Here is a 26,638-nt window from a genome sequence, read left to right as displayed (position 1 = left end):
GTGCCTGTGAGTTGACAGTTGGCTTTCAAATTTAGCACTGAATTAAATTGAACCTTCACCCTCATTTAAGCGTAATTAATATACTGTCACTTAACGTAGTAACTGCACTCTTATTCAATTTACTTTTGAAGGCAACATGACAGGCAGCTGTAAAAGTAATGGTTCTCAACTCTGAGTACTGTTAGTTATCATTCCAGCTGTCTTGTCGGGGACTAATTTAAACCTGATCACCAGGTACAATTCAGATCAGTAAATGTTCAAATGGAAAACTAGCAATAGTCTGGCTCCTCAGGTCTGGAGTTGAATCTGAGACCTACTGCTGAACACATAAAATTTAATTTCACTAGTAAATGTGGAACTTGCTTGTCACAGGTGTCAGAGTTTCATCACTTTCAGCCATGTCAAAGTGTGTATTTTGACCAGGTCAGGTGTATTTTTCTATTCGAGTCCTGTAAGTTACAGTCTGCGCAGATATTACAGATGACTGTACCAGATGGCACAGTCTCTTGGTTAAGTACATTACCGCACATTAATTACCTTTTCCATTTTCAGCCATTTGTAAAACTACCTATATGAAAATGAGCTGGAACTAGGGGTGGGCGATATGGCGATAATTATCGTCTCGGCGATACAGCTTTGCCACGATAGGCCATTTCAGAATATCGTTTCTCTCGTGATACAATTACAAACAGTCATTTAGAAAAGGCTCTGGATATACAGCGAGTGCACGTTCCATGAGTCGCAGCTCTATTGCTTAATTTATACTTCTATAGTACGGTGGTGTAATTCGCCAAAAAGAACAGATCTACAAGCTATAACGTGTCGCGGCTCAACGTGGCATATAGTTTGAGGATCTGTCCCCTGCTTTCACGGCCCCTCCCCCGTGCAGCACGCAGACAGGCTACAGAGTGTCTACAGCACTGACTGAGTTGTGATTGTGTGCAGGAGGGAGCACGGCACAGTTAACCTCGCCCACCAGGCTTTCTCAGAGAAACGGCACAGTGGTCCACGATTTAGTTTCACTTTCACGGGACTTAAAGCAGTGATGCAGCTTGGCCTGCATTCTTTGAAGCATATTTTTCATAATGGATGCATTAAACTAACAGGACGCAAACTACTTTCCGTCCTGCTATCGCTATCAGCCATCTCACTGCTTGCAAAGCTGAACTGTGCTGGAGTCTCATCCATAGCTGTGTGTTCTGGCAGTATTGATGAGATGATTTAGATCACCTTGTAAATCCATGCTTCTGTTTTTATTAACTATAAACAAGTAGCTATTTGCTGCTATTTGTAAAGTGCTTATGTTTTCACCATTGATGCATGCGTGTGTCGTCGCGAATCGCGGTGAAATCGTCGCGTCTATTTTGCGTCTATTACATAATTGGCTTAGTTATAAAAACCATGCCATTATTGTTAGTAGAAAAGCTAGGATGATAATGAGTGAGTAATTCTCTAAAAAGAAAGCTTGTATCATAACAAAACTCCTGACTTTGGTTGGTCATAAGGTAATTTGTTTTCCCTCAAGTTTCAATGGTAAGGCATGGGTTGTTGTCAACCTGTGGGTCGAGACCCCCAGAGAGGTCCCGAAATGATTTAGCCAAATTGTTTTGAAAATAGCCGATCTACAAGCTCACAACACTCAAAAACATTTTAAGGGAACCCATAAAACATTTCTGGGACCCATTTGAATGACCTGAACCATCATCACACCAACTAGTAAATATTTTGAGGTAAAAAATTATAATTGTTTAATCAAAAATCTGAATGTTATCATTAAAAAAAATCATAGATTAGGCTATCTATCTTTCTATCTGCAGCATACAAATGAATAGATTATCTATAGAATATCTGTGTGGGTCTAATAATCATAATAAACCTAAAAACTCGCATAAAACAGTATCGTGATAATATCGTGTATCGTGATACTGCATGAAGCATATCGTGATAATGCTTTTATCCAATATCGCCCACCCCTAGCTGGAACCTATTTAGCATTGAATGTTCTATTCTGTGTTCTATGCTGAACAAAACAGTTTGATGTGAATGAATGCATGTAATGATATACAGACATGCTTAAAGACAACTTCACACATTTTCAACCTATCTTCATATAATTGGTCCTCACTAATGATCATTATAATATGGTAAACTTTCTGTCTAGTGTCTACTCGGTTTGCGTCTCAGAGAGGGACTGGACAGTTCAGAAACCTGCCTACCAGTGACATAATCGATGGGGAAAGTTGGCATGCTGTAATGGAAGCCACTGTTCTCGCGTTAATACAAATCTAAATAAAACATTTGAATTCTTGATTGGAGAAAAAAAAATGTCTATGAAGGCATCAAAGGTAGGCGGGTTTCTGAGGTGTCCACAGCCCTCCTCTGAGAGAGACAGAGTGAGTATTTATCATTCATGAGCATTAGTGAGGACCAATATATAGGGTGAAAATGGGTGAAGTCGTCCTTTAATTTCTAATCTACCGCATGGTGGTGTACTGTCTGATGCCAAAAATAACAGATCTGTTCTTTATGGCAACCTTTAACAGTTGTATTATGCAGTATACATTAGGATAACAATTTTACATTCCTACTAATAACACAGCGTTTATAATCAGAAGGGATGCTCACATATAAGCTTCCACTCAGCCCATGTGGTTTGCATATCATGAAATAAGCTCTCAACAGACTCAATCCACCAACATGCTCTGATGTTTACCTTTCAATTTTCGTGCATTGTCATTGTACTGACAAAGCTGGCAGCTACCTTGCTAGCAGTAACATAGCAAACAGATGTGACGGTTGTCAGGGACTATAAGAGCTGTGTTGAAAAGGGGGAAATGACGAGGGCACTTTTTATAAACTTTTCACAACCTAGTTGGCAACTTGAAAACCATGAGAACACTGCTCTAGTCTGAGGATCCGTCCCACCGTCACTGTTCAGCGGTGTAGCACTCTGGGCTGCATTGCAGACTGCAGACCGCACCGAGAGTAAATCTGCTGTACAAAATACACGATATTGACGAACATTGTTAATCACTCCAAATTGTCTTTTCTACACAATACAAAAGGTTTTTGAATTCGGCGCATATGAGAGAAGATGGAAAGTAGGTGTGGAACTTCCTTGCCAAAGGTGTCCGTTCTGTTTAAGATGACAGGTATTCATTTGATCTGAACTTCAGAGTGAAAGGAGAAGTAGGCTAATCCTAGAAGACTTTGATACTGCTCTTATTTCGATAATAAAGCCAAATGCAGTGATATCAGCAGGATGGAATGGTAGGACATTGTTGTGGCATATGAGATTGTAAACGGTTTTGTGACCACTTTCAGTAATGCAAAAATGGGTAGGTGTTTGTTACAGGAATCATATCTTCTAAACTCGGTCCATCTTTCAGTTGCATCCATCTCATAGGTTCTTACCGTATTCAGTATGTGCAGTTAGATTATTATTAGACAAGGCATCACATTGCACGGCATTGTGAGCTTGTAGATCCGGCATTTTCATAAGATCTTGGAAAAACATTTTAACAAAACAAATCATGAATGGGTGTCCCTCCCTTTGCACAAAATTCTGAAAATTCAAATGGGGGGTCTGCGGCCAAATGCATATTAATTTGGTGGTCCTTGACATGAAAATGTTTGAGAACCACTGATTCAAACATCGGGAAGGAGGCCCAAATAATCTACAACACTTTGGAAACTAACCCAAAAATCTAATCAAGCGATTTTACAGATATTTAAGCCCAAAGTCGCTTCTAATAAGCATACTTGGTAACACTGGACGGAGCTTGTTTGACGCTTGGCCGCTCTGCAGAGCACTGCAGACTTTTGATTGACAGCAGCACATGAAACCCATTGCCAAGGCGCTTGAGAGAGGCCTATATGTGGTGGTCGTGCTATCGCCTGCACCAAGCCAACTCCTGTGTGTGTGTGTGTGTGTGTGTGTGTGTGTGTGTGTGTGTGTGTGTGTGTGTGTGTGTGTGTGTGTGTGTGTGTGTGTGTGTGTGTGTGTGTGTGTGTGTGTGTGTGTGTGTGTGTGTGTGTGTGTGTGTGTGTGTGTGTGTGTGTGTGTGAGTGTGAGAAAATCTGTGTTTTTAGTATATTTACATTTTGTGATAGCAAAATGTCTTTACCTAGCCCCTGGAAGTCACTTTGGCAGTGACGTCAGAATGGAAAGTGGATAAATGTCCCTTGATGATAAACGCGGGCGGTTCTCTCGGCTGGCTCCACGTATTCTATTGAAGTCAGTGGGCGCCGCCCCGCTCAGCGTGTAGATCATGTGGAATCAACTGCTCCTCCTTCCGTGGGCATTGCTAGTCGCTTTTTCGCCCCCCTTCTTTGGTTTGGGAAAGGCGATAAATGTGTCAGAAGGTGGATGGGCGGGCGGCACGAGGCTTTCTCCTTCTATGCAGTGCCCTCGCTATAGCAAATATGTGGAATCGAGCGCCACAGCCCACCAGACCTCCCTCTTTTGTGCCTTGGTTTCATAGGGGGAGTGGTCTTCCTTTCTCCTCTACGGTTCTATAATATAGCGTACACAGTACACTGTCGTTTTACTCACGTTCAGAGCGATTTTTTGGACTATAGAGACATTGACAGCCAAGAAAAATCCATCAGAAGGACTTCGCCGTCGGAAAGTTCACTTATTATTAAGCACCGATGTGCTCGGATATTTTTAATTTTTCAACGTGTTACACCCATAGAGTTATAATAAGTAGTAGATAGTAGATAATAAGTTACACCCCTATGGTTACACCACGGACAACCGCTTTTCGCTCGCGTCGCACTGTGTGTGTGTGTGTGTGTGTGTGTGAGAGAGTGAGTGAGTGTGCGTTAGAGAGAGCGACAGATACAGACAGCGTCTATAAAAACTGCGTGTGTATGATGTTTTAAGCATTGTTGTTTCCCAAGTACTGGGTCTCGACCCACGGGTGGGTCGCGGAATGGGACTGTGACGTGTGTGTGTGCCAATGTTGTGTATTGTAACTGCGTCTTCTATTGCAAACAGTGCTAAACTCTTCAATCAATCAATCAGTCTATACAACAACCTCGCGAATTTGCCTATACAGCCCCCACCCCCACACCACGCAAAAGTCCTCAATTCAACATATAGGCTACGTCAGTAAAAGTACAAAAGTATTGACTTGATTTCATAGGCAATTAATTGTTAGCCTACTGTCAAATCTTTTGTCCCAGTACAGTTTTTGCTGAAAGACTGTCAGCCCAGACTACACTGGACACCTTACACATGACAGTTCCTGGGTACCCAAAAAATATATGTAATGTCGGTACTGCCTATCGGTTCCTAGATGTGATGCGCAAAAAAAAAAAGACAGCACAAACAGCACAAATTGCACAATCCAAGCACCGCGATGCGTCGAAGCATAATGCTGGAGCGTCTCTGTGTTGAAGTTCGGCGGTCCTTCGGGCCACTCACCTCTAGAGTTCAGGCCACTTCTAGAGTTCACAGCAAGATACTGTGTGTGTGTGTGTGTGTGTGTGTGTGTGTGTGTGTGTGTGTGTGTGTGTGTGTGTGTGTGTGTGTGTGTGTGTGTGTGTGTGTGTGTGTGTGTGTGTGTGTGTGTGTGTTGCTAAAATGAAACTGAAAGTGAATTCTCCCCAAACATTGGCAGGCCTATTATAGTAATAATAATAACACAATTAGGCCATAAATGTGCAATTATGCAACTGGAGACATATTACCTTTTATTACCCAATAAATAAATAAATAAAGAATGTTTAAAAATAATGTGTGTGTATATATTAAAAAAAAAAAAATCTCTATTCAGTTTCAGCTAAAAATATATATTTTTAACCATTTTGGAACCGAAATAGGAACCGCTAGGAACCGGAACCGATAAGCAGAACCGGAACCGGAATCGTAAAAATCCAAACGATACCCATCCCTTGCCTGAGCACCACTAAACCCCTTATGTTGATCAAATATAGAGCAGTCGTGCCTGAGCGCCCACAGGGCGATCTGTTTTTTTTCCGACCCTGCTGTCCTCTGCCCAGCTCAGCCTCTGGCCGGACACCTAATTGTCCGGTTTTCAGAGTGGTGTTATTGCTTTAATGGTTACATTTACATATCTCTGCTAATCTCCCGTTTCATTGGTATAGAAAAATAGCAGATACACAAGCTCACAGACACACACGTGTGTGCATTTCATTTATAGAGCTCGGCAGTCATCGCTTACACTGAACGCTCCGGTCCACCGTCACTCCTCCGTCCTCCCACGCTTATTGTGGATGAAACCACGGCGAAAGTATGTGAACTGCAGATGAACTGCAGCTCAGATTTGCCCAAAAAAAGCCGAAACGAAACGTCATTTAGCCAACAATGGAGCAAAGTAAATTAGTTAATAAAGAAGCGCAGAATTGACGAGTATTATCATGCACTTTGCAGCACTGTGTGCAGTGGCGTAGGGGAGGGGCACGCAACCCCCGCAATGCAGAGGGGGCCCCCACACAGCACACACCCAAATGCTCCCTACTGCTCCAGTCTAATTCTCTCTCCCCCTCCCCCACCTGCTGGCCCAGTCTCCACACAGCTGTGTGGAATGTAGTTAATGAGCACTCCTTTAGCTTTCCCTTACCAAGAAAGGAATATACATTTACTGCACCCAGCATTTAGCTAGTGGTCGTGTTGGAGCGCCTCAGTCCGCCAGCAGAGTTCATGTGCAACTTCTTCCAGAGAGATTGATTGATTGAAGACTTTATTAGAAGTTTGCATAGGAAAGGGTACAGTTTCATGACAGTACAGTTCACTGGTACAAGGTCAACTAAAAGGAGATCCTAGTAAGCTTTTCAGCTTATTTACATAGGAAACCTTTATGTATGACTCATATAACATTGAACAGATATAACTCCGTCATCATTTGCAAAAGGGCCCCCACTCCCCTCCTCGCAGGGGGGCCCCACAATTTTCAGGAATGATGTCAGCAAAGAAAAGGTAGAACGCAATGCATGTTTAGGTTTTCCTCTTGTCACTAGTAACAAAATAACTGCAGCTGAGCATAATTATATCCACAAGTCTCCCCTTCTCTTCCCCTCTCTCTGTTCTATTATTTGTGCTATGCCAGTCATGTGGATTAGATTTCTAATGGGACAATTTAACTCAAGAATAATTGCAAAAAAGATACAGTGTAGGGCCATCATGAAATAAAATAATTCATGAAGGGTATTTGGGTGCATAATAAATAAAGGAGGTAGGCTAGTCTTAGTTTCAGGGCCGTGCAGCCCATACAGGCAAAATAGGCAGCCGCCTGGGGCCCCACACAGGCTGGGGGCCTCATGAGATTTTTTTTTTTTTTTTAACTAACATGGGCATGGTGATTCAGCAGTGATTCATGGTGGTCCATTGGCTAATAAGTGTCAATTTAGGGGTCCTTGACATAAAAAGTGGTGTAACTTGGAGGGCGCTGGTTTAAGCTTCGCTTGTTTAGCCTTGGATCAAGACAGTCATAGGTCAGTCTTGTTAACTCAAATATTTACTTCTGGGGGTCCCTGGAACAAAATATTTTGGGATGGGCAGGCCATGGAGCCGCTCCGTGGACCAAATACATATCATTTGTGCATATCCAGGGGTTAGCTGACATTTGGTGGGTGAACACTAGGCACAATCATTGTCATTTTGTGCCATACATTTTAGGCAGATTACCCCCCCGGACCCCCTGCGGCTTAACACATTAAGAAAACAACAAGCAACAAAATGTTATTATTGAAATATTCAATTCTAGTTTTAGGTAGCAGGGCTTAGGGAGCATTTGAATTTGCGTTGTATGTATTTGGTTATGGCTCTAGTGCAGGCTTGAATAATAAACACAAAAAAGTATATTTGTGCTTACTTACTCATAGTAACTTGGTGAGAGTAGAAGGAAGAGTCAGAAAGCAAAAGTAGCCTTTAAAAAAACTGATTACGGCATGTGTGGACTATGAAGGCCAAACAGAGTCTTGCTCTTTAGAGGTGCTGTGTGCACTGCACTCCTTCCAGTAGGACATAATGTGGTATTATAGGAGCAGCGAGAAGAGGGGGAAAATAATTTCCCTCACAGCTCCGACATTAGGAAGTGGAAAGAGCCCGCCTGATGCCCTTTTTCCCCCCAGTGTCGTTCACATGGACAAGATTGGAGAGGAGATTGTGGGGCGCGTGTTCAGTTGGTCTGTTCCTGAGGCAATGGGTCTAAGTTCTAAGCAGGCCTGTGTGCTAGTGAAATGCTCAGTGTTTCATAGCTAATAGGCTGAGTTTGGAGGACAGATTGATTTGACATCAGTCATATATTCAAAGTATAAGCTTAAGACTAAATATTAAGTGGACCTCAGTTAACTCATTTACTCTACCAGCCGAGCAACCCCAACATTTCGCTATGTCTTTCACTGCCTGGCTTCTCTTACCTTTTAACGCGGGTGCTAGAGTTTCCATCGTGCGCGATCGGACACGGACTATGCATCGTGTGTGCGGGGTATTCCATCAGCTTCGTCCAGCGGTTGTCTTTTTGTAAGCCGTTTTGTACACACAGAAAGCTAACGGCTGGATAGGGGCTGGACCATCCTGCTTCCGGTTTCGGCTTCTGGTTAATAGGTCCGTCTCCATAATGGGTCTGTGTTTTTTTATTATTTTTTATTAAAGCTTATTAACTCTTTTGGTTCCTCGGGCCTGGCGGAGAGGCACTTCAAAGGTTAATGTAGGTTTAGCTCCCTCTCTAGTATAAATTAGTAGTTTGTGTTTATTATACTCTTGTTTTTCAGATACTTGGCTTGGTTTTAAGCTGGTTGCACAATCCCCCAAAAATGTTTTTGAGGCAAAGGAGAAAGAGGAGAGAGAGCAAGGGACCCAGTAACGACAGTTGCGAAAATCTGAAATAAATCTACCCTGATCCGAAAATAAATACAAAACGGGCAGCAGTGTGCAAATGTGATTGACGTAAACGTGAGGTTGATGCAGAGACCTTTAGTGTAGATTAACAAAACTTGTTTCCTCAAACGTGCCACATTTGCCCAGAGACTAAACATAAGGTGACCTTTTCAGGTCATGTTCTGGAATGCCAGACAAACTCTACTACATCCTAATGGCTTACAGCTTGAAGCATACGCCTGCCATGATAACCCAGAGCTAGCGCGACCTGTTTCTCCTCATCCTGTATTCTGTTGCTCACCACCCTGCACTACACCATATGCCTGCCACATATGTCTACGGATGGATCACACATTAAACCCATTCAGAACGGGTACACATTATTGTGTATCATTATTTTATGCTTTAACTATTGAAAAATAGCAGATATACAAGCTCACAGCGCGGCACCGAGTGCCGCGCTGCAAGCTTGTAGATCTGCTATTTTAGAAAAGTCGTGAAAATTAGAATTTTGACCCGATTCTATAAGTGTCTTTTGAATCCTCCTAAAGTTTTTTGAAAAACCTAGTATGTTTCTATGTCAGCAATCTGGCCAGCCATCGTCAAAGAAAAGGTCCTTTTCAGTTAACTTGAGAGACTACTATGTCAGTGGTTCTCAAACCGTTTCATGTGAAGGACCCCCAAAATGATATGTATTTGGCCACAGACCCCATCTCAAAATATCTAGTTCCAGGGACCACCCCCAGAAGCAAAATTTGAGTGACAAATGTTTGCTTTAAAAATACATATATTCAAAGATTTGCACACCTTTTCACAACTTTTTCAAAAATAGCAGATCTACAAGCTCGCAGCGCGCGCTGTGAGCTTGTAAATCTGCTATTTTTCACTGGTTAAAGCATTCAATAATTCTAGGCCTGAATGGGTTTTAATACACAACCTATTTTTAGCCATGTGTGAAATCTTATAAGTGACGGCTGGTACAGGAAAGAGAGTTTTTAAGAGACCAAAGTGTCTTGTCCTAGCTTCCTTTCACTGGTGTAGGTCTGTAGGGAGGTGGTTGTAATGTTTGTGATCAGTCTGCCTCTTGCAGGTGTTCACATACACACACTATAGTGTTATGTTTATACTGTTAAAACCTGGCATTATACTTTTGGTACACATGTTATGGTGTGACATCTTTTGGTGAAAAGACAAAAAGGAAATGCCATATGGAGTGTCATTTCAGTACATTATGGCATGCCTTAATTGTAAATAATCTTAAATTTCCATACTACATGTTGAAAATACAGCAATAATTAGGCAAATGTAAACATAAAAAGTCCAACTATATGGAGATACAAGGTTTCTGCCCGACAGCAACTATGTTTGTGCTGTTATGAACCAGTGGCTATTTTCTAATATTTGCGGAGGAGACAACAGTTGACAATTGGGGCAACATTTTTATGAGCAGGAAGTGGAAGGTGTTTCCAACAAGCCAAGCAAGGTTAATGATCGTCACACTTGAAATGTCGCTACTAAACTTGGGATCTTTAGTGCACACTTTGGTTTTTGGACTTTACATTGAAAACAAGCTCAAAGTAATGTGTAAGTAAGTGTTTGTCATCTGATTGTGCCCTCTTGTGGAATACTACAGTAAAACACATCCTCCATATTATTAGCTGCCAGTGTTTTAGCTTGGCTGAAATTTCTTTCAGATCAATGTTTTGGAAATTTAAATAAATATCTGCAAAGCACATTTCTAAATTAATCATGCTGCCACCTCTTGAAACGTGTGAAAGTGAAGGAGAAAACAAATAAAACAATACATTAGTATTTGATTTGAGCTCTTTCGTCCCTTGATGACGTCAGAGCAGCCTGCGGCCAGAAGTGTGCAGAGATGGACAGTTGAGAGGCCATACACAATAATGGACCGAAAGGGAGGAAAGGAGTGAACAGACAGATGAGTGGACGGAGGATGGGCAGATGAACAGATCAATAGAGTTCTGGGTAATTAAGCATAAATACAGTATATCTAAAATGATATTGTGAAGACTAGAGGATGCGATTAAAACCAAAAAGGACTTTTTATAATCTACTACATTTATTAACCACTTGACACTTTATTATACTTGTTGTACAATGGTGGCGTATGAAGATACTGTAGTGAAAATCTACAAGATCAGGGGTGTTGCATCGCAATGCAGTTAGCTTGTAGATTCATTAGCTATTTTCAGTATAAAAAAATCTAATTGTTCATGAATTACAATCGAGGCAAAAGTTTGAAATATTCGTGATATATATTTAAAGTCCTATCGCACAGAGATGGATGGAGGAGCCCTCTAATGCCCATGTTTTTACATCATGGTCAACTTTCTTGTTTGTCCAAGCCTGAGGCTAATCGTACAAACCACTGGTTTGATCAGCAGATTCAGCACCACATTACTTGTGCATGTTGCCAACAGGCCAAGGAAGTGCCTCCATGCATTTTCTTTCACATTGTTTTTGAAATATTTAATTAATAGTTAATTGGGGTCGTGGGTTCTGAACAAGACTCCATCTGTCTTTCTCTCTGACCCTTAGGTCTCTTGTCTTTGTCCAATATTCTTTGCTCTTCGGTCATCTCTTTGTACCTCTCTTCTCCCTCTCCAGCCTCTAGCCTCTCCCCAACACTCACTTTGTGTCTTTCTGTCATTCTCTACCCCACCGTCCGTCTACCCATGCTGTCCTCTCCTGCCTGTCACAAGGATACAGCCTGACTCCTTCTGCCCATTTCCACCCCCTTCTCTCACTCTTTCTCTCTGTTTCTATCTCTGTCGCCACTTGTCCATCCTCCTGTCTGCCTCCCCTTCCCAGGGTCGTCTCTCAGACAGAGAGACAGGGGGCCACACACTGTCTGTCCTCCTCCTTGTGACACATCGTAACGTTTCTGTGATGAATCACATTCTCTCGTCTGCTCCCAAATTACCAATCTCTCCATCACAGACCCAGGGAACGTATGAATGTTGTGCTTCCTCCCTGGTGGATGGGGAGGGGGTTCTGAAATGTCAAGTAAACCTCTGTGTGCGATGCCGTGCATCCCCTTAATGTCAGCTACGGTTTCCATGGCAGCCAGGTCGGACGCAAGCGAATGATTGGGTGTTAGAACACGGCTGGACTGCTGGTCCTTTATGTGTACATACATACGCAATACACATACATCATGGCTGGGTTACTGTGCGTTTATGTGATTTGGCCTTGGTGTGTGTGATAAGGTTGCGTCTCGGTGAAGCGACTTGTGCGTTTGTCAGCTTATTAGCATATTTAGTATGTAGTGCGCAAGTCACTGTGTACCGCTGTTTGTGTCTAGGTGTTTGTCCTGGGTTTGTGTGGCTTGAGCTGATGGCGCAGCTCTGGTGAAATATGAGTCAGGGAACGGGCAGGAGAAGCCTGTCTCCTCATCCCCTCTCCTCATCTCCTCTTAATGTATCAGGCTTCTTCTATCGTCCTCACCTTCACACATTCCCTCTTTATTTTTTCCCTGTTTCGATTTCTCTCTTCTCTGCCTTTGTTTGTTCCTTTATTTATTTTTTTACACATGCGCGCGCGCCGCACACGCACACATTTACAGCAGAGCGCAGGTGTTGTCACTGAAGTGTTGATGGAGCCTTGTGCTTCACCAGAGAATGACTCAGAGGAGAACTGCGTGTGTATGTGCTGAACACAGCAGCTAGAGGTCTGAAGTGTGTGGCTGTCTCTCTCTCTCTCTGTATGTCTGTTTCTGTCTGACACTTTGTCATTGTTTCTTTAAATATCTCCCTCTCTTGCCTTCTCTCTCTCTTTGTCTGCATGCCTCTTGTCTTTCACTCTCCCTTTCTCCCTCTCTCTGCCTGCCTGTCTTTTCCATTTGTCTCTCTTTTTCATCTGTTCTGCCCCTCCTTCTCCTCTCTCCATCGGACCGCTCAAAAGATCCTTGCCTCGCAAATTTAACATGCCGCCTGCCAGTACAACGTTCCCATTGAAATCGATGCTTGAAAAGGAAGGCTGAATTCACCAAACTTGAATGACTCATCAGACGGCCAACGGTGCTAAACAAAGCAGTGAGACTTCCTCCCAGCGTGACAGCCAATGGTCTTGTGCCACGTCAGTGCCCCCCGGTCCCCCCCCAGCCGTAAAAAAAATCATCTCTGATTTGTAGACTCGGCTGCACAGCGACCTGTCCCCTACATCTCGCCTGGCGACCAGAGTGAGTGTGACAGGCGCGAGACGGAGTGGAGCGACCGCCTGACTCCACACAGTAGCCTGGAGCTACCGGTGACATCCAGGACCTGGAGAAAGTGTTTTTGGTGACGGGGGTGGAGGTGTAGATTAGAATGAGACGGGGTACGGCTTGAAGCGCACACAATCTGCTGGGACTCGGTACATTGGAAACAGCTGCTTGTTAGCGTGTGGATAGGGCTAAGGGCTTGTTTGTGTATGTGTGTGTCTGTCTGTGTTGATGATTGGAGCAGAGTTAGGGCACAGCATGAAAGGCTAGTTAGTTTTCTGTATGTGGCCACACATTGTCATGTATGTGATGTTCGTGTGTCTACAGGTACATGCAAATGATGGATTACGTTTTCATGGAAGGAGATTGTTTGCTGAATTTGCATGTGTTTATACATGTGTGAGGCAGAAACAGTAAGATGGGCATGTTGTGAATTTATCACATCCCTTTGTTGTGGTTAGACTGCATCTAGTGTGTGTTTGTTTGTGTGTGCCGTGCAGTGCACTCACACAGATGTTGTTTTTTTTTTGCCGGTGCGCATCATGGACTCAAGCGCCGTTATTGGTTGAAGCACATAAGATACAGTCGGCTGTGAACACTCGCAAGAGTAATCCATCTGTGAATGTCTTGACATTACCTTGTGGAACATGGACTGGATACACTGGAGCCTTGTCCCTCCGCCCCCCGCTGTGAGCTCCGGGCGGGGTTTGCCTCAGGACTTTGAGGAAACCCTGGCTCTAACCACAGCTCTGAGCTACAGTCTGCTGGCCTGTGAGACCTGCCTGAGGGACTGGCACAGCATTGGCTTTGATCCTGTGAGTATGTCCAGAAACAGAGGTTGTTGTTATTATAGACCAGGGCTGCCACATTTGAGCTGGCTTGCCATCAGGCATCATGTCATTGTTTGATGCTCGCTGCGTAGTGCTCAGTCCAATTACCAAGCAGTAAGAATGGTGAGTGACAGAAATGACATCAATGTTTATGACTGATTCTGTGGGTCATGAATGTGAGAAGTTCTGTCTCATCAGTGTTGCTGAGAAAAATAAGATGCCACATTGTTTACTTGTACTTTATGACTACAAGAACTACGTGCCATGCCATGTCCTGTGTAGCGTATTTCACAGGTTTGGGATTTGTTTTCATACGCTATGACTTGGTTTCAGATGAGGTTCTCCTCAAGAGGTAGTACTAACCTGAGTTCTGGGAACCCGTGGGAGGGGAAGCAGTGCTGTTGCTCTGGATTAGTCGAGCTAAGGTGACGACACTGCAACCAGACGCTCGATTAACACAACACAGCTATTAACAGCAGAGGAAAGCCAGGATACAGATAAAAAATATAACCTAAACTGTTAATTTGTCATAATATTTGCACATTTTGGAACACTAGTGCCACAAGCTGGGACCTTATGTGCTGGTGGCTTCCCGAATTCCTGTACTGATATATAATAGGAAAGGAAACAGGAAGCATTAAACTAATTCCTCATTAGCGGCAATCTGTCCCAAAGAACTGTTAAGATAATTTAACACACTAATTCTAGCTTTAAATGTCCGGTCTTTGACTGGAAAATCACTTTTATTCAATGATTTGTATTAAGCGCAAGCTGTTTTTATTGAAGCAGCTACTCCCAAGTTCAATTTTATGAGTGAATTCGGAGTCCATTAGACCAGAAGTTCAGTTGATGTTTTGTTTAAAGTTTACTCCAATGCAATGGAATTTGACTTTTTGAGGGGGCTTTGCTAAACTATTGGCTGTAATCTGTATTTACTTTGACTGTGAAGTTTATTGTTGGTGATGTGATCATTCATGTTAACAAACCCCAGGACAAAGAACTGTGCTGTGTTCTCGATAAATATGAACCGATTCAGCATGTGACGGAGTCCACCCACAACAAGCGGCACATTTAGATTTAATCATCTCCAATGCAGTTGAATGGTCTCAACATTTCTAAGGTTGTGGTAACTGTTCATCTCTCTGATCATTCCAGAGTTCTCGTTGAGACTGAGGGTACTATCTGTGGGTGTGGAAGTGTTCTTCCACACCTACACTTTCTTGGTAATCAGTCAATAACCTTGTTGATCATTTCAATTCTAAAATAGCAATTATTGATGCCATTTCCACCACTAAAACCGGGCATACGCTGCATTATTTTAGAAATGTCAATTTTTACTAGTACTCAGACTGTTTGTGCTCACACAGACACACACTAGACACTGTATGGTGACTATGGTCTGAACCCAACTTGAGTGCTCACACTACACGTCTATCCTTGTTGGCCCTTGCTGTCCATTCTTGGCTGTTGATAATTGTTCTTATTTTTTCTTTAAATGTTGCTGTACTTTTCATACTTTTCTGTAACTTTGTAACCTTAACACCTGTGCCACCTGTGCGCCTGGTTTTCCCCCTTGGGATAATAAAGGTATCTATCATCATCCGTGTATAAATATTTGAAAGCTCTGAGGTAGGAGTTTTTAAATTAAATCAACACAAATATGAATATTCCCCGACAATGTTTCATATTTTTGGGAAAGCCGGTTGTCTCTGTACTATGGGCACAGGGAGGCGTATTTGCATAGTGCGCAGACACACTAATGTCTGACGGACAAATAAGAACATATAGGACTAATAAAAATAAGATCAGAGTCGTAACAGAGCAGTCAAACAAACTACAAAGTGTCATAGTCAGAAGAATGTCAACAGTGGCAGAGATGCAGTACTAAATCTCACTCTTCCAGTCATCAACAACACTTTAAAAAACATCGAATAGCCTAACCCCCATGCCAAACTTCAATTTAGAAGCAATGAATGAGGTCCAGTCTCCATCCTACAGTCCCCATTTGGGCATATCCATCGCTCCCTGGCAGCATCGGAACATCCGTTAGCACCTCGATGCATTCATATTAGAACCTCAGGCCATGTCTGGCACTTTACTGCCGTGGCGTGTTCAATAGAGTCCCACCTGCTCCCTTGATTCTGGTGATCATGAAAACGGATTAGATATTCATGAAAAACTGTCTGATTAGTTATCAAAAAGAGACATTACATTTTGATATGTATATCGACTACAAAGATGTGAAATTATAGGGGAGGCACTCTCCTGGATAAACGGATACCTGAAGAATAGGTACCGTCTTGGTTTAATATTTACTCAAATTATTTGATAATCAACGTACAGTACTATATCTGTCCTCTTAAGTTGGCATAGCATTTGTTATTGTCAAGCATTGTATTTCGGGCGGCCGAGCGTCTAGTCGGCGCCCTGGCCAACTCGGGAACAATGTATATAGGGGATGAATGCCCCGCCCTTTAATGCAAACCCCATTATACCTGTTGTCATAGGATCTGTTTTGACCATCTGTTTGCGTGTGTCCATTTATGCCCATATATGGGGATATCTATCTGTCTACGTCCATTTTATGTCCATATATGGAGATCTCTGTAGGACCCGCTTTGACCATCTGTTTGCCTGTGTCCATTTATGCCCATACATGGAGTTATCTGTCTGTCTGCGTCCATTTTATGCCCATATATGGAGATCTCCGTAGGACCTGTATTGACCATCTGTTTGCCTGTGTCCATTTATGGTCATATATGGAGATATCTGTATCTGTCTGTCTGCATCCATTTCATGCCCATATATGGAGATCTCTGTATCTGTTTGTCTGTGTCCCTTTATGCCCATTATGGAGATCTCTGTATCTGTCTGTGCCTCCGACTGTGTTGCAGACACAATGCTGGTTCCCCCTTTAATGCAAACCCCATTATACCTGTTGTCATAGGACCCGTTTTGACCATCTGTTTGCCTGTGTCCATTTATGCCCATGTATGGAGATATCTGTATCTGTCTTTTTGCGTCCATTTTATGCCCATATATGGAGATCTTTGACCATCTGTTTGCCTGTGTCCATTTATGCTCATATATGGAGATATCCGTATCTGTCTGTTTGCATCCATTTTATGCCCATGGCGGGGAACGCGCGTGCCTAATTTGAAATAGGGAATGAATGCCCCACTCTTTAATGCAAACCCCATTATACCTGTTGTCATAAGAGCCATTTTGACCATATGTTTGCCTGTGTCCTTTTATGCCCATATAGGAACATCAGAATACGTAACCATGGCATTTTTTGTTGACTCATGTGGTGTACGTGATCTCAGAGCCTTTTATGAAGTGATGTCACAATGAGTCAGCGCTTGCGCCGATTTCCTCCGGAACAGCCTAATGTCAACAATCAGCTCCGCATAAGGAGATCCCGGCACTGCACTCCGCGCGGCGGCGGGGAACGCGCGTGCCGAATCTGAAGCCGGTGGGACGAACGGTTCTCGAGATACGCGGATTACAAACAGACAGACACGCAGACAGACAGAGATTTGTCGCATTTATAGATAGATTATATTTGCATATTTTTTTATCACTTGGGCGATACCTTTTGAACACATGCCCCTCTGCTTATGCAATTCCTACTTTACCCGTTGTCATAGTACTTAAAGTACTTGGTGTAGTGCTGTACCCATTGATCATAGTACTTGGAGGCCAGCCTATGATGTCACATTGGTGGCATCTGGGATCTCCATCTCCATACATGAGCATGATGGGGACTCACAGACAAACAGATACAGAGATATGTGGATTTTCCCTTCTGGACAAGTGCTAGTCTGACCAAATTTCCACAACCAAACCCAACCGCTGGTCCTTATATACACCAAGTTTTGTAGGGATCGGTCAGATGGTGCTCGTGTTATAAGAGAGACAACATACGGATACACATTACACACACAGAAATACCATACCATTTATAGATAGATTTTGTATAATCTTTTTGTGAATTTGACCTTGTGCCGTGTGCATGTCTGAACCAAGTGGTCACTTTGTGTTCTTGCCTAAATAATGAATCAGTGCCTCGATTTGTGTCCCCTGTGACGTCTTTTGCGAAACGAGTGGAACAGTATGCAGATGATGCTTCATGGTTTTTAATGGGAAACATGCCAGAGTGAATTTGTACCTAATCACATGGGCAGCTCGCTGGCAAATGGAAAAGATTGTGTTCACGTTATATAAATAACGTGCCAATGTGACTGGACATCTTATTGAATCAATAATACAGTCGAAACAGAATCAACGTTTTCAGTCTATTATGAATCCCCAGACATGTCTGGAGAATCAGAATCGCTTTCACTACTGCTAAATGTACTTGTACAGAAGGGTGTCTCTCATTTAACCTCACTCTGTATGAGAGCATTGACAAGTTAAGTGGTGGAAAAAGTGAATATTAGTCAAACATATTGAGCTTTTGCCTCGGAGCATAAGTTAAGGGGCTGAAATATCTACAATTAAAATGCATTAGAATTTCACCTGTTGACATTGACAGCCATTGTTGGGTACTCTGGATACTAAAGTTAAAAAAAAGAACACCACACCCAATTTAAATAACCTCCTTCTCTTAACATCCTCTTTGTTTTGTCTTCACCAGGAATCCGCCAAGGTTTCGGACCTGAACCCCAATGCGAAAGCATGGGCCAACCACATGTTTAGCCTGGAGCGCAGTGGGAACACTGACAGCTCGCCCGCTGCCCTCAACACATGGAAGGAAGGCTCTGAAAGCTCAGCCGACCCCGGCCCTGAAGGTCAGACGGTACCTTCCTCATCATCCCAATCCATAAGCTATAATTCACCAGCTAAATATCCCTCAGGTTACAAGGAGCACTGTCTATTTGATGACAACTTTAGAACATAGAAATAGACAAAACTGACCGCAGCGTGTCGCGGGCTCGAGTCCCGATCCCTTTGCTGCGTGTCACTCCCCATCTCTCTCCCCATTTCCTGCCAATCTACTGTCCTATCAATAAAGGCATACAATCTTTCCTTTTTTTTTTATCACAGAATCACAGTCATGACAGCAATGTTACAAAACGCATAATAGCAAAAATCACATCCAAGTGTTTTGGTATTTGGTTTTCAGCCAATCAGTCATTTTCGGTTTTGTCTTAAGAATTTTATACGGTGACTCGAGGCTGCTTATTTTTGCATAGCCTTAGATGATGCTACACTACAGCAGACATTTCAATCTTGTGAAATGTCCTTTTTGATTTGATCATAATTAGGATTATATTTCTGCCATATCTCCCAGTCCCAGGGCTCAAGGGCGTATCAACAATATTTAAATGCGGGGGACTTTAATTCTTTCTCTGATCATGCAACCCTCCTTTGGTCAGCAACCCACTCCACTAAACTTTCTTGTCTTTTTCCTCGTCACACTTAAAAACCGTCTTAAATCATTCATACTCAATTTAGTATGAGCCATGAATATTCCTCCCACAGTCCCCACTCCCTTCTACACAAATGGGCATAATCACTCATTTTAATGTGATAAAGAGCCAGCCAAGTATAGCCTTTCTCACAGACAGGCTTAACAAAGATATGGTGGTGAAACAGAAATTATTCATTAGCCTGTGTTTGACTCAGACCCTGCCCACACATACTGTACATCGGTATTTTTTTTTTAAACTGATATATTTCACTTTCAACTACTTTAAATCCTGTGTATTATTCAATGTTAACTAAAGTCCATGATTCGCTTTTGAAATTCCTTCCTCATACCTGATTATGTCTAATCTATGTCTCATAAACTGGCTTTAGGTGTATGGACCAAGCTCAACCAAGGGATTAGGGAATTTAGTCAGCATTTCCTTTGTACTAATTCAGCACTGGGGCCTCTACCTCCTATTAATTGAAAAGTTGAATCAACTAGTTAAATTAGTGATGCCGCGATATGATATATATATATCGCATTTCGGCGCGATATGAGCCTAAAAACGTATATCGGATCATATCGTAATTCAGCTAAAATATCCGATAGAACGCTCCGATATAAGCACTCCATTCCAGGTGTCTGCTCCACGGTCATGCACAACGACTGTGAAGGACCCCCAAAATGATATGTATTTGGCCACGGACCCCCATTTCAAAATATCTAGTTCCAGGGACCACCCAGAAGCAAAATTTGAGTTACAAACGTTCGCTTTGAAAATACATATATTCAAAGATTTGCACACATTTTCACGACTTTTTTCAAAAAATAGCAGATCTACAAGCTCGCAGCTCGGTGCCGCGCTGTGAGCTTGTATATCTGCTATTTTTCACTGGTTAAAGCATTCAAGCAGCAGACAGCAGTACAAGTTACAACAGAGTGAATTCTGAAAGAAAGCAAAGCCAGCAGACCCAACAGCAGCTCAGTGCAAACTTGCAAAAAAGACGCGACCACACGCTGGCTCCCAAGACCAACAACCAACATTGCTAGAGACGTTCATGCAGAGCTATCGAGTTGGCGTTAGCAGCTCTAGCTTAGCCACCGGGGTGGGTGTGTGTGTGTGTGTGTCACACAAAATCATAAAGGAGCAGATTTACAAGCTCTCAACAAGTCATACTGCAAGGTGTTGTGGGCTTGAAGATCGGCTATTTTCATAAAGATTATACAAACTAGTGGAAAAATTATAAACAAATACTCTTTAACATTCTAGACTACACAATCAGAAATAAATAGTACATATATAAAAGTGTGCTGCCTGCCCGATATCAGACATCATAGAAAGACTTAAAATTATGTGCTATATCGTGTCGGTCCATATCGGAATCGTATCAAATTAGATGCTTTCATATCGTATATCTATATCGCAGCATCTATATCGCAGCATCACTAAATTATTTCGCCAAATTAAACTCAAAAACAATAACCCAAATAGCACTTGGATGCATTGAAAGATGCCATTTGTTAGTTGCATAATGATATGTTTTGGGGCCCAGATTCCCAAGTAGCTGCCTTGCTAACCAGTGTTACCTGTGTATAACAGTGAACATTCCAACCCATATGAACTTTGTTCTGTTTCATGGATACACAATACAAAATAAATAGATAGCTACTGTGTAATGCCAAGTGTTGCGATGAAAATTGTCCTTAGAACCAGAGATGAAACGGTGATTTGACACTTTCATTTCCCCATATGATTGTTTTCTGTCCAGGCTATGAAGCCAGTGAAGACAAGGCTTATAAGGAGCCTCTACTAGCCCACCCTGATGAGCCTCCCCCGGTGCCAGTGATGCTGGCAGACACCGCACCCATGGCCTCCGTCACACTGGAGTGCTCTGAACCAGCCTACACAGAGTACCCTGAAACTGGGCACGACCCCCCACACACAGGTGGGTCGATAGAGTTGTGTGTGTAGATCCTTTATAGTCAGGTGTTCCGTGTTTTAACGATGGATTGCATTCCTGCAACTAATTTGCTCCTTGCAGATGTAGAACAATATGCACTCAACCGCATTTTAAAATTGTGACTATTGTGGTCAATGCCCACTTGTCTAACTCGGAGTTGGGTCTCTACAGAACAGCAGCCTGTTTCCATCTGTTAGGGAAAAGGAACAATTTCAGGGTCCATCATTTGATCATTTACAACCTCGGGGAGAAATCGTACTAAATAAAAAAGGGTTTTTGTGTGTGTGCGTGCCTGAAGCCGCTGTTGCAGATTGAGTGATGCTGGCAATATGCCCCTTTTATTTGGCACTGTAAGTCTTTGTCATTGGCAGGTAAATTGCATCATATCTTTTAGAGGCATGAGGGTTTATGTTATTGAGAGCTATGTCGTCTTACTGTGTTAAAGTGTAAATGTCTTGATCTATGCACAGTCAATGAGCAATTGATGTCTGCTCCATGCAAAGGGAACGTTTACATTGCAGGGTAGAATGGGGTGCTTTCTCAACGGGTGACACTGTTGGACCCGACCTTTATTTCACATTTGTTTTACATTTTCACACTTGAACAAACGGTTTCCTTTATTCAAAGCACTTTACACTGTGCATCACATTCACACACCGACGGCGGAGGGAAACATGCAAGGCACAGTGAGTGTCTATGTCAAGGACACTTCCACGATAACCAAGGGGGAGCCGGGGATTGAACCGGGAACTAGTACAGGCCTGAATGTGACAAATATTCATATCAATGAGTTTACAGTAAACAAATATTGTTATACGTTACTTATTTCATTATTGTTTTGGTTAGTTTACTCAATTGAAACACTTGCATCCCCAAAAATGATACTGTACTGTGATAAAATACTGATTGATGGTTGAATACTATCATACAAAGAACAGCACAGAGGTACAGTAACACTTGGGCTAAAAGCATAACACAAAAAAGTATTGGACTTGTTTCCATTGTGGTCCTATGTATTCTAACCAAGTGACTATTCCACTGCTGTGTCAGAAGGCATTATGCTATTGCTGTAACAGATCTGAACATTTCACTCAGTACTACTTTATTGTTCTGAGTCTGTGGTTGTTTTTATGCGTGTGTCAACAGGCGGTGATGCCCAGCCAGAGAACGGCCAGGAGGGGCTTAGGGACCACCTGAAGAAAACCCTGGAGTTCTGTCTTTCACGGTGAGTTGAACTGATCGGAGATCCAACATAAACACACAAACTCATAAACACTGCATGCATGAAAAGCCTCCACTCAGTCACTGTACTCTGGCTCTTAACGGAGAGATGCACTGTACTCTGGCTCTTAACGGAGAGATGCACTTCATAAGTCCTGAAAAGAAAAATTGCATCTCTTAACAACTCATTAACAAAATAATAAAACTCCACATTCCCCCTCCTCCTTGGCTCCGTTGATCCAAGCAATAGTGTATCCGTATATGTTAAGAACGATCAAGATTCACCCATGGAGAACTCTGAAATATGCAGTGATTTTGCAACAGCAGCCTGCATACTCATTTTCTCTGTCTCGCATCTTGTCTGTCTCTCTCTCTCTCTCTCTCTCTCTCTCTCTCTCTCTCTCTCTCTCTCTCTCTCTCTCTCTCTCTCTCTCTCTCGGTCCCCTGCTGTGGGCGTGAGGCGTGCCCTGAATGAAAGCCCTATTTCATACTGTCAGAGAAGACCGCTGGCGTGGGGGTGGACCAAAGGGCCTCATGGATTGGTCTGCTCTCCTGATCTTTATTGACGCACACAAAGCCACATAGGGTTGACTTGTACACTGTAAAATCCTGATTGTGAAAGGGACACTGAATTTGAATCAAAATCCCATTGTTCTGGCGTGGGAAGATATTATATACCGTGTATAGTGTGGCAAAAAGGATCTTGTGTATTCTCTGGTTTTCAAAAAAAATGTTTTCCATTTGTGCACATATTTGTGAGTTAAATTAACCAACAGCTTTTTGACAGCAAAGAGTCATGCACAATTAGAGTATTAATCTTTTTCCGTACAATTTGATAACCTTCTTTATTCGTTACCTTACTGGCTCTGCCAGGCTTTGTCCGCATGCGTCACAGACGCATTGACTGGTCCCAGATGAGATTTCACTGCATTGTCTGTCGTACATGGAGGTTTGCTGTTTGGAAACGGTGGTTAAAAGGACAGTTAAAAATAGACAAGACATGAAGGCAGAGTCCTAGTTGAGTGAACTCCTCTTTCCTTGTCTCTTATCTTCTCATCCTCCTCGTTCTTCTCCTTCACTCTTCCCTATAAGCCCAATTCACACCAACAGTGATACTTGTTTTCCTCTAAGCTTTATCTGCTAAATGTCTACAAAACATCAGAAATATCTACATCTCCTCTGTGTATGCCTAGTTCAGACCACAGTGTTCTTCTGATTGGATGCCGCTTTGTCTCACCTCAAAGCTGCAGTGAATGTTGACCTGTCCTCAACTTTTTGCACCGCTTTTTGCTGTCCCCTCAAATATACAAGCTCACAACGAGCTTGTAGATCTGCTATTTTTGAAAGATCTTGACATTTTTGGAAAATCTTTGAATACCGGTATATCTTTTTAAAGGCGAACATTTGTTACTCAAATATTTGCTTCTGGGGGGTCCCTCGAACAACACATTTTGAGATGGGGGTCCTTGACATGAAAAAGTTTGAGAACCACTGACATAGAAACATAATGTTTTTCAAAAAACCTTAGAAGGATTTAGAAGACACTTAATAGAATCGGGTCAAGATTTTTCAAGATCTTTCAAAAATAGCAGAATTACAAGCTCGCAGCTGCACTGTGAGCTTGTATATCTGCTATTTTTGTAATAGTTAAAGCATAAAATAATGTGTAATGAAGTGTTCCCAGTCTAAATAGGTTAAACGGCGTTCAGGATGTGTGGCCAGACTGGCCACCCCCAGCTGGGGCAAGATGCTCTTCTATAACATCCACCTGGGGGCGCTTGGGGGAGGCAAAGCAGTTTTTCAACAGACATACTTAGACCAATATTGAGAACAAAGCTTTAAACTAACAGGTGTAGATGTTAAATTAATCGATTGAGCAACTGCATGGTCTATTTCTTCCTGAAATGGATAAATTGTTTATAGACAAGCTGCCAGAGACGGTCACAGTTCCTGGCTTTAGTCAACTGGAGCTCACACTGGACCACAACTTGCCCATTAGTGGCGGCGCGATGTTAATAGGTCTGCCATTAAGAAAATACAATTCCACCATGATTATAACGAATGCGATCTAATTAAATAGACTTAATATGCAGTTTTGTCAGCTGACGTCCTTTCTCCCCGTGTGTTTGTTTCCAGGGAGAACCTGGCCAGCGACATGTACCTCATCTCTCAGATGGACAGTGACCAGTATGTGCCAATAGTGACGGTGGCCAACCTGGACCACGTAAAGAAGCTCAGCACGGACGTTGAGCTCATTGTGGACATCCTGCGATGTGAGTGGTCGTTAAAAAGACATTTCACTAACCAACAGATTGTGCGTTTACCCTGCCCGCTGCGATGCATGGCAGGAATGTATCCGCTTCTGTCTGTGTGTCTGTTGTGGAGGAAAATACACCAAATGGATGGCCAGGTTTTCATGAAGCTTGGTTTTACCTAGAGATGCTCTGATTTGCGATTTTTGGGGCCGATCAACTGGAATCAGTATCTGCCGATACCGATATTCCCGATCACAGCGTCAAATCCATAAATTATTCTTTTATTGTGTTACTGTAGCAGCATTTATGTATTTAATGATTCTTCTTACAAAACATTGACATTGTATATTAAGTATAAACATTAGGAGATTGCAGGCTGAGGTCCTTTAGTATCCATTTCTACTTGTTAGGAGTTGAAGCTGAAGTTACATTCAGTCCCACAGATAAATATTGTGAAAATAGCTGATCTAGCTTGTAGATCGTCAAAGCCGATACCGATCAAAGCCGATAGAGGCTCGCGATCAATTGGCACATCTCTAGTTTTACCCAGAAGAGATGAATTTTGGGTTGAAAGGGTCAGACATCAAAATGACATGTCAATCAACCAAGATGTTGGTGCTGCCAGGTTTTAAATCTGCATGTAATCCCATACTTTATACTCAAAAAATGTGTCTGTTGATTGCCCCAACTATAATCTCACACATTCTGAAAGGTGTTAAACAACTATTGCTTACTCATTCTGACATGTTCTTTTGTTTACACCAAAGGCAAAACCAGATGCATTATGGTTGAAATGTTCTTTTAACCCATTTAGGCCTAGACTTATTTAATGCTTTAACCAGTGAAAAATAGCAGATACTGTATACAAGCTCACAGCGTGGCAACGAGTGCCGCGCTGCGAGCTTGTAGATCTGCTATTTTTGAAAAAGTTGTGAAAATGTGTGCAAATCTTTGAATATATGTGTTTTCAAAGCGAACGTTTGTAACTCAGGGTGGTCCCTGGAACTAAATATTTTGAGATGGGGGGGGTCCGTGGCCAAATAAATATCATTTTGGGGGTCCTTCACATGAAAACGTTTGAGAACCACTGACATAGTAGTCTCTCAAGAACAGACTAACTGAGCTCCATTTAAGTGAAAAGGACCTTTTCTTTGACGATGGCTAGCCAGACTGCTGACATAGAAACATGGGTTTTTCAAAAAGTCTTAGAAGGATTCAAAAGACACTTATAGAATTGGGTCAAAATTCTAAGTTTCACGATTTAAAAAAAATAGCAGATCTACAAGCTCGCAGCGCGGCACTCAGTGCCGCGCTGTGAGCTTGTATATCTGCTATTTTTCAATAGTTAAAGCATAAAATAATGATACACAATATAGTGTACCCGTTCTGAATGGGTTAAACTAGGCACAATGGCTTGTGAACTCAAATCTGCCTGTGAATAAGTAAATGTTTGCACTTCAGTAGGACCTTGCTTTATCATTTAATTTCCCATGGGAAAATGTTAAAGCAGAGTCTAGCGGGAGAATCCTGCCAGATCGTTAGTTTTGTTCAAGGAAAAAAAAAATCGAAATATCAGTTAGGCTCTGTTAAAGCTGCAGTCTGCAACTTGTTTTAATGAATACATGCATAACGTGCACATCTGCCGTGGTTGCAGGTGGTGTCTCTACTCTTCTAATTAAACATTTACACCCTGGTGTCTGGTAGGACATCAACTGGTTAACAAGTAGCCCTGCCTGAAGCTTTTAAGTGTAATATCTCTCCTGCCAACAGAGGATTCCCTCTTGACTTGATGAGAGGTTAGATGCTGTATTTGGTTTCCCATGCGGGAGACCCTGGTTCAAAATCCCAGGTGTTAGGTTTGCAACTGCCTCTCCATCGGGAGAAG

At 42.4% G+C, this 26,638-nt stretch overlaps 1 protein-coding gene across 1 annotated transcript in view; it reads left to right on the top strand.

The window, feature by feature from the left end:
- Positions 1-26,638, top strand: part of larp4b (La ribonucleoprotein 4B) — a 53,593-nt gene that overhangs the window by 9,540 nt on the left and 17,415 nt on the right. Inside the window, exons 3-6 of the mRNA XM_080726476.1 lie at positions 18,540-18,693; positions 21,086-21,262; positions 22,424-22,502; positions 24,635-24,771. Coding sequence (XP_080582602.1) covers positions 18,540-18,693; positions 21,086-21,262; positions 22,424-22,502; positions 24,635-24,771 — 547 coding nt within the window. The remainder of the gene's footprint in view (positions 1-18,539; positions 18,694-21,085; positions 21,263-22,423; positions 22,503-24,634; positions 24,772-26,638) is intronic.

The sequence above is a fragment of the Nannobrachium achirus genome (genome assembly GCF_963921795.1).
Source record: "Nannobrachium achirus genome assembly, chromosome: 5".
NCBI lineage: Eukaryota > Metazoa > Chordata > Actinopteri > Myctophiformes > Myctophidae > Nannobrachium > Nannobrachium achirus.
Note: the sequence above shows the minus strand (reverse complement) of the source record. Positions and strands in the feature narration are given on the sequence as shown.